Source organism: Hemiscyllium ocellatum, chromosome 37 (assembly GCF_020745735.1).
Source record: "Hemiscyllium ocellatum isolate sHemOce1 chromosome 37, sHemOce1.pat.X.cur, whole genome shotgun sequence".
NCBI lineage: Eukaryota > Metazoa > Chordata > Chondrichthyes > Orectolobiformes > Hemiscylliidae > Hemiscyllium > Hemiscyllium ocellatum.
This window is the reverse complement of record NC_083437.1, coordinates 43,254,389-43,262,826: the sequence shown is the minus strand read 5'-3', so window position 1 is coordinate 43,262,826 and position 8,438 is coordinate 43,254,389. Positions and strand designations below refer to the sequence as shown.

Sequence of the window (8,438 nt, the reverse complement as noted above, 5' to 3'; positions counted from 1 at the left end):
CTGCAGTTGTTTGTTTTATTTTGGTGGGTCAGGGTTTGGTAGGTTTTAATTAGATACTTAAACAAGGGATATGGAAAAAGGTCATAAATGGAATGGAGATGCAGCTCAGGTGCATCATTACCCAGCGTTGGTCTAAATGTCTCAGAAGGCTCAGTGCAAATTCTAATTAGGGAGCCCCTCCTGTACAATCTCACTAAGATTTACTTCAATCAACTGATTCAATCAGGTTTATTTATACAGTAGAAGTTCTTTCCATTCAATTAATGAAAATGGTCGATTTATTCTTCCAAAGGTTCCTTACAGGCATGTACGGGGGCTATTTGAATACTGAACTGTCACAGTGAAATGACACTTTCCACACAAGGCAATCCTTTCATGGCCTTTAAGGAGGTTTAGTGACAATGCCAGTAATCAATCTGTGGAAATCACAGCAGTTGGTGTCAGACATTAGTTTTGTTTTACTATCAATGCGCTTTTTGGAACACTCCAATACCAGCCCCCAGCCCCTGCCCCCTCCACGCCCCCATTGTCACAACCACAATACCACAACACTCCAATACCAGCCCCCAGCCCCTGCCCCCTCCACACCCCCATTGTCACAACCACAATACCACAACACTCCAATACCAGCCCCCAGCCCCTGCCCCCTCCACACCCCCATTGTCACAACCACAATACCACAACACTCCAATACCAGCCCCCAGCCCCTGCCCCCTCCACACCCCCATTGTCACAACCACAATACCACAACACTCCAATACCAGCCCCCAGCCCCTGCCCCCTCCACACCCCCATTGTCACAACCACAATACCACAACACTCCAATACCAGCCCCCAGCCCCTGCCCCCTCCACACCCCCATTGTCACAACCACATGCGAAAGACAATGAGTAAAGCAGGAAGAAGGAAAGGCACACTTCATGAAGAACATTTGTGAATAAACAGATGCCAGAGAGATCAATCCATTAGTTTAGAAAATTCAAAATGTAAATGATGGACTGAGATTGTAACAACACAATACAATGTGTTAAAAAATGCAGAGAATCTGTTATTATTATTCTGTCAAAGAAGGAAACCTGCATTTTGTAATTTATTGTAATTTAGTATTCTGGAATGTTTATCAGAGAGCAGTCCTCCTGCTACACTGGGCTTTTTAATGCCCATTGGTCGGAGTTTATGGCAACTTGTTTGATTTTTAACACTACAATCCTGTTCCAAACCACTCTGTATGACACAGGGAGGCAATGGACTCGTGGTATTATCCCTGGACTATTAACCCAGGGACCCAAGTAATGTTCTAGGATCCAGATGGCAGTTGGTAGGATTTGAATTCAAGGAAAATCTGGAATCAAGAGTCTAATGATGACCGGTGCTGATTGTGGGGAAATTCCTATCTGGTTCAGTCATGCCCTTGAGGGTGGAAACTGCAATCCTTACCTGGTCCAGACCCACAGCAATGCATGGCTGACTCTCAAATGCCTGCTGAACAATTAGGGATGGGCAATCATTGCTGATGATTTTTTTAAAAACTAATCACCAACATTTGTCCTGCCCCTGCAAAGGGATAATCATTGTCCTCTGTGTAAAACAATTGGCAGGTTGGGTCTGTCACAGCTGCTCAGAATGTGATCCATTCATTGGATTATGTTGAAACATGAACCAGCTCTAACTTCACTCATTCGTCAATGTCCTGCATGTTTATGACATTGGAAATAAAATACCTACATTTCCCAGTCTGTCTTTTGGGGTTTTGTTTAATGAATTCAGGAAAGGTTTCCCAACTATACTCATCTGTCATAGAGTTACAGAGATGTACAGCATAGAAACAGACCCTTCGGTCCAACTCGTCCATGCTGACCAGATTTCCTAAATTAATCTAGTCCCATTTGCCAGCATTTGGCCCATATCCCTCCAAACGCTTCCTATTCATATACCTATCCAAATGCCTTTTAAATGTTGTAATTGTACCAGTCTCCACCACTTCCTCTGGCAGTTCATTCCATACACGTACCACTGTCTGTGTGAAAAAGTTTCCCCACAGGTCCTTTTTAAATCTTTCCCCCCCCCATCCTAAACCTGTGCCCTCTAGTTTTGGACTCCCCCACCCCAGGGAAAAGACTTTGCCTATTTACCCTATCCATGTCCTTCATAATTTTGTAAACCTCTATAAGGTCAACCCTCAGCCTCCAATGCTCCAGAGAAAACAGCCCCAGCCTATTCAGCCTCTTTCCCTGTAGCTGGCAACATCCTTGTAACAGTCGTTATGTTTCAGTCCATTTACATTCCTTGTAGAATAATACAAGCTGTAGGAACCTTGGAAACACAGAGACGACACTACCCTATCCCCACCACACACTCCCAACTTCACACACACACAGTCACACTCACACACCCCACACACTCACCCACACACAGACACTCACGGGACAGAAACTAATTTTTGGTGTTTCCTTCAGAAATGTGCAGAGATCACTGGGCCTGGAATATGAACGCTGTCTATCTGTGTGTGTGTGTGTCTGGCTGATTGCAGGAGTCCCGCTGCTCCTGGTGCTGGTGAGTCCCAGCCCGGGGGGTCCCTTACAGACGGGCCCCGAGCCCGGGACAGTGAGCCCCGGTCTGTGTGGCAGCGCCACCGGGATCCTCCCCACCTCCAACCCCGTCCCTGGGTGTGGGAGGGCAGGGGAGGGACAGAGGGTTATAAATAGGAGCAGCTCGGAGCCGGCTGTATTACACCTGGAAGTGACAGCGTCCGGCTCAGCAACAGCATCGACGACAGCCTGAGACAGACACAGATACAGAGACAGAGAGAACAAGACACACACACACACTCAGAGAGAAATCACACTGACACAGAGAGTGACACACACTGACAGAGACAGTCACTGACACAGAGAGAGTGACACACACACACAGAGACAGACGCTGACAGAGAGAGACACAGTCAGAAACAGCGACAGGCAGAGGGACATAGACACACAGAGTGAGACACACTGACACAGACAGAGAGGCACACACACACACACACACAGAGTCGGAGAGCGATGGGGAGAGTGGGCTTCGTGCTGGGGGTAGGCTTATTCAGCCTGTGTGTGTTCCAGGTGGGTCTCTGCGGTCTCTCTCCCCTCTTTCCCTCTCCCTCTCTCTCCCTCTCTCTCTCTCCCTCCCCCTCTCTCTCCCTCCGTGTGGCTGGAGGAGCGGCTCTCGGTGGGGGATGTATGCGGCTGGCCCGCTTCAGGAGCCAGCCTCACATTCGGGAAGGGGTCGGTGTGTCCGCTCTCGGTTTGAGGTGATAACCTTATGGTTTGTTTCCCTGCAGGTACCTGGGAGTGAAGCCGAACGATGTGAGGATACATTGGGAGAGAGCAGCGGGTGAGTCTGTCCATTTGCTTCACAACAGCGGCATTTCGGCCCATTGTGTCTCTGCTGGATTGCAAGGAAACGATGCCAAACTCAAGTACAGCATGAGCTGGTTGGACTGAATGCTCCTTTTTGGATTCTAGTTAATAATTAAACGTTATCCCTCCCTCCCCACCGATCTCCCCTTCCCCTTTTATAGGCAGCGAGGAACTCTAATGGAAAGAGTTTGTTTATAATGACTCCCCCTCAACTCTTTCTCCATTTGGTTTCAGGTGTCCCTCTAGCTGGACCAGCCTGTGGTATGTCTGGTAAGTGCAGCCCTCTCATTCCTGTATTTATCAGTGATTTCTCTAGTACTGCTCCACCAGCAACTCCTATAAAAGAATTAGCGACGTTGATGATGGAAACAGGATCCTCAACTTTTTACAGGATTGGATTATTTTTGCTGATGGACTTGGATGAGCGACCTTCACCCATTCCTTGGTAGCTTTACACTTGAATATTTCAACATTTTCCTGGCCAATCTTAAGCATCCTAACTTGCGTAACCTTCAAGTTATCTAAAGCAATGTTCCTAACCCATACTGAGTCCTATTCATCTGTTCTCAATAACCTACATTGTCTCCTAATTAAATGAAACCTCAGTTTTTAAAATGCTCATTCATGTTTTTGAATCAGTATGTAGCCTCACCCCCTCATTATCTTTGTAATGTCCTCCAGCTCCATGGCCCTTTGAGATATGTTTCTCTGACTCACTCCCTGCATTAATCGCTCCATTGTTTGTGTTGTTAACTATCAAGGTGCTAAACTCTGAAATTCCCTCCATCTCTCTTTCGATTTTAAGTGCTCCTTAAACCAAGCTTTGACCAAGTTTTTTGGTCACCTGATTTCTGATTACTTAATGAATGCCCTTGGGAAGTTTTCCGAACTTAAAGATACCACGTAAATACAAGTCATGATTTGGAGATGCCGGTGTTGGGCTGGGGTGTACAAAGTTAAAAATCACACAACACCAGGTTTAATTAAAAGCTAGTGTGTTTCCAATTAAACCTGTTGGACTATAACCTGGTGTTGTGTGATTTTTTTTAACCACGTAAATACAAGTTGCTGTTGTCGCCCTGAGCTACTCCAGTTGTAAATCTTGACAACTTTATTCTATAAAAGAGCAGCCACCATACACACTTTCAAAGTCAAAGTCCTTAACAGGATTTTGTAGACTTGAATAAAAATAAGATTAAGGTAATCGAAATGAATTTGATAATGCAGAGGAATAGACTGTGCCTCCCATTTGAAAACCCATTGTGTTGTAATGCCTGAGTTTGTGGGTGTTAATCTATGTTTCTAAATACACCTTCACCTGAATCTTTAAGTTACTGCACATGTTGGTCAAATACCAACAACGTGCCCAGTGGTTATTTGATCTGAGTTACTTGATATTTAAATTGTAAACTTTTGCAATAGTAATAGTGGGTTAGGCAACAGGACTAAGCAGCAAGGGGAAATATTTGAAAACTGATTATGCAGCTTGTTAAAAATGATAAATTAACCATCTAAAAACCATGGGAGAATGACACAATACAGAATGAAACAACATTCAGCAATCACAACATGTCAACCATGTACACAATCTTAATCATCTACAGACAGTGAGCATATCACCAACTCTTTGTAATAGCTTTGTGTTTTATTGTTTACAGGATAATGAGCAGTGCATCCGGTTACTGAAGGAGCTGAAATTTCTCAGTTGAAAGTAATGAATTTTCCCTTCTCTCAGGTTGATTTTGTTGACCATTTTTCTGCTGTTGGTGTGTGGAGTGTTGGCCAGTTGTGTGAAATGCTGTAGAAAAACTAAACCGCAGGTTCCTGCTTTCGCAGCCAGGCCTTACGAAGTGACAGTGATCGCCATTGAGAATGATAGCACGATCCACAGCACTGTTTCAAGTAAGTAGCAGACTATGTAGGGGCTGGGCTGATGAACAGTCTGGTTCATAGAACAACTGAGCAATATAATCTCAATCGTAGGAAGTCACAAGACCCAGATGCGAGCCAGTGCTTTGAGAAACTTTCCAATTTGCCTCACACCCTTCCTTGTCTCCCCTTATAGCACTGAAAATAGTTCTTCAAATAATGATGGAGTTAAATTTCACAAAAAATCTGGAATTAGGAGTCTAATGATGATTCATTGCTGATTGTCAGAAAAACCCATCAGGTTCACTAACCTCCATTAGGGAAGGAAACTGCCATCTTTACCTGGTCTGGCCTATATGTGACTCCAGACCCACAGCAATGTGATTGACTCTTAACTGCCCTCTGGGCAATTAGGGATGGGCATTAAATGCTGGTCCAGCCAGCAGCATGATCATTCAGTGAGTGAATAAATAGAAAAAAATTACCCAACTCCCTTTTGAAACATACAGTTGAATTTGTTTCTCCCACCTTTCCAGGCAATGCATTCCAAATTCTAATTCCTGTTTATATTGACATTTACTTCTCTGGTTCTTTTGGCAATTATACCCATTCTTATAGGATTGTAGTCTTTCAACTAAATGTGAATTATCAAGATAGGGAAATTTATTTTAAGATAAAACCTTTTTTGTCCTCACCACCACCTCCTTTCTTCCTGCCCTTTCTGACTGCAGCTGAGAAAATGGATCATTCATTCTGGCTCAATATCGTACAGTGTCCCTCTGCCTCGTTCACTTGGATGGCCGGATAAAAATACAGTGGTGGTGTTTATCATGCTGTTCACCTGCATGTGGCTGAGATATAAAGTGTTGCTCTTTCAGTTTGATGGAACTTCTGAAAATCAACAGCTCAATAGCATGGGATATTGATGTAACGTCAAATTCCATACGTTGGCCAGTATCACATTGAACAGAGATAGGGCAGTGATACGATGCTGATTCACACAGTTCTGAGGAAGGCTCACTAGACCCAAAACATTAAGTCTGATTTCACTCTGCAGGTGCTGCCACATCTGCTGAGATTTTCCAGCAATTCTTTTTGCTTTTAACATGACGTTCCCAGTTTTGTCCCCAGCTCTCTAAGTTAACTGAGCTGAGACATGGCAGCTGTGATAAATTTGTTTGCAACACCTTGCAGATGCAGGGTCAGACTGTCCAGCTGTCTGTGCTCCATCTCTGTAGGAAGGTGTTAATGGAGTCCAAATGGAACATCACTCATTCCTGTCTCTGCAAACAAACACTATCAAAGTGGGGAGAAAGTGATCATTTCAATGAAAGTTTGCACTCCAGAAAGCAGTTTTAGCCTTGGAAATCCTTTCCCTAAAGAAAGGGAGTGCCGATATTGGCAAATTTAAACAAAAATTGTCCAGATATCAATTAATTGCAGGTGAATATGAATTTGATCAACACATTTTCAAATGTTCATTGAAAAATTGCTGTGGTTAAAATGATCTTTGTTTGAGGATATTTTGGGGTAATGCCCCAGTCCTACCTTGTTGAGCTATGGTAATCTGAGAGCACAAACCAACTGCGAAACTGAGCAAACAATGATTCACACTCTGAGCGTAGGATTGGTGAATCTGCTGTTATTTTTAATAAAATACTATTTAGATTTCACTTCTTATATGATAGAATATCAAGAATAAAGATTGTACGTTTTTATTTTCCTTGAGGTACCCTAACAAACATATTTAACTAACAAATTATTTTTCTCTTTTTCCTTCAATAGCCAATGGTCCTCTGCAGTATGCCCCTGCAAACGGGGGCCCATTCCTGGAGAGCACGCTGCCTCCCCCCTACAGTCTCTATGCGATTGAAACCCCTCCACCCTATGACTTGGCCCTAAAGATGGCTAAACCTATCGAGGTCCAGGACCCAGAGATCCTCAGGCAGAATTCACAAAGGACTGAAGATCCCAGTCCAGCAGAGGAAGCATCCACAGTCACATCATCCGTGGCTTCTTAACGGAGCCATCTGAGATCGACAGAACTAATGTCTTCCTCCGATTCCAAAGAGAACTGTTTATAGTGGGTACGTCTTGCATTAGCAAGTGAAACATTTTCAGCAGATTGCTGGGGAACAAATTCCATTACTAAGTAATGACAGCTTAATGTAATTTATCAGTATGGCATATCGCCAACTATAATGACTGCAAATGAACACTAATAGTATTACAGCCAGCTGAATGTTACAAAGTTCGGAAAGTGTGACATTTACTAAAGAGAATTTGATGCTGACGTGTAGTCACATTCCTTATGAGCTTTGGTCCAGGTGAAAAAGACTTTGAAGAATCTCATTTCCACCATCATGTTGCACAATTATAGTTTGCTAAAGGCAAAGGCAATGAATCATTCTTTAGTTAAGAAAACCTTTAGCATTCAAGGTTAAGTTTAGGGAACAAAAATAATTTTTGTACTATTCATACTGACATTGTGATGCCTGATACTAGTGTTCTCTAATCCCAATACAATTCATCAGTTAATCAGTTGTTGCAAAGCCAGCCAATCATGAATGAGTTAAATCTGCATTACGCGGCTGGTTTAATTGAACTAAATTGTTTGCTATTCTAATGAAGCTACTGAGAATCAAATATTAGGAAATTAACTTGGAATCCAATTCACTGTTTTTGAGTGAAACTACCTTTTACTTAGTTGGAAGAAGATCCTTTGTTCATCAACGATCCCAGAAGTGTGGAACCTTGTTTACATATTATGGAAATATATTCAAATCAAATTTGTTACTTACATATTTTGATGCCTTTCTGTATAGTTTTGTTATGAAAATTTCTATAGATTTTAATGTTTATTAAATTAATAAATATGTTTCATGTTTTTCATTTTGTTGTCTTGAATAGATAAAGATAACTATCAGAGTGACAGTGAATGCTAACTTATTTAAGTATTCAAAGCCTAAGAACTAGGAGCAGGAGTAGGCCACCTGGCCCTTCGAGCCTGCTCTGCCACTCAATAAAACCATGATGGATCTCTTTGTGGTCTCTGCTCCCCTTACCCATGTCTCACCATTACTGAGAGCAAATTGATAATTTCCTTAAAGAATTGTGGATGTCAGAAATCGGAAACAAAACAGAAAGAGCTGGAGCAATTCAGCTGGTCTGCCA

At 42.8% G+C, this 8,438-nt stretch overlaps 1 protein-coding gene across 1 annotated transcript; it reads left to right on the top strand.

The window, feature by feature from the left end:
- The first annotated feature begins 2,718 nt into the window (after nt 1-2,718).
- LOC132833765 (transmembrane protein 52-like) lies at nt 2,719-8,142 on the top strand. Its single transcript, XM_060852298.1, has 5 exons — nt 2,719-3,098; nt 3,317-3,369; nt 3,630-3,665; nt 5,131-5,297; nt 7,050-8,142. The coding sequence occupies exons 1-5, from the start codon at nt 3,042-3,044 to the stop codon at nt 7,283-7,285; spliced, it is 549 nt and encodes a 182-aa protein (XP_060708281.1). The 5' UTR covers nt 2,719-3,041; the 3' UTR covers nt 7,286-8,142.
- Nucleotides 8,143-8,438: the final 296 nt, after the last annotated feature.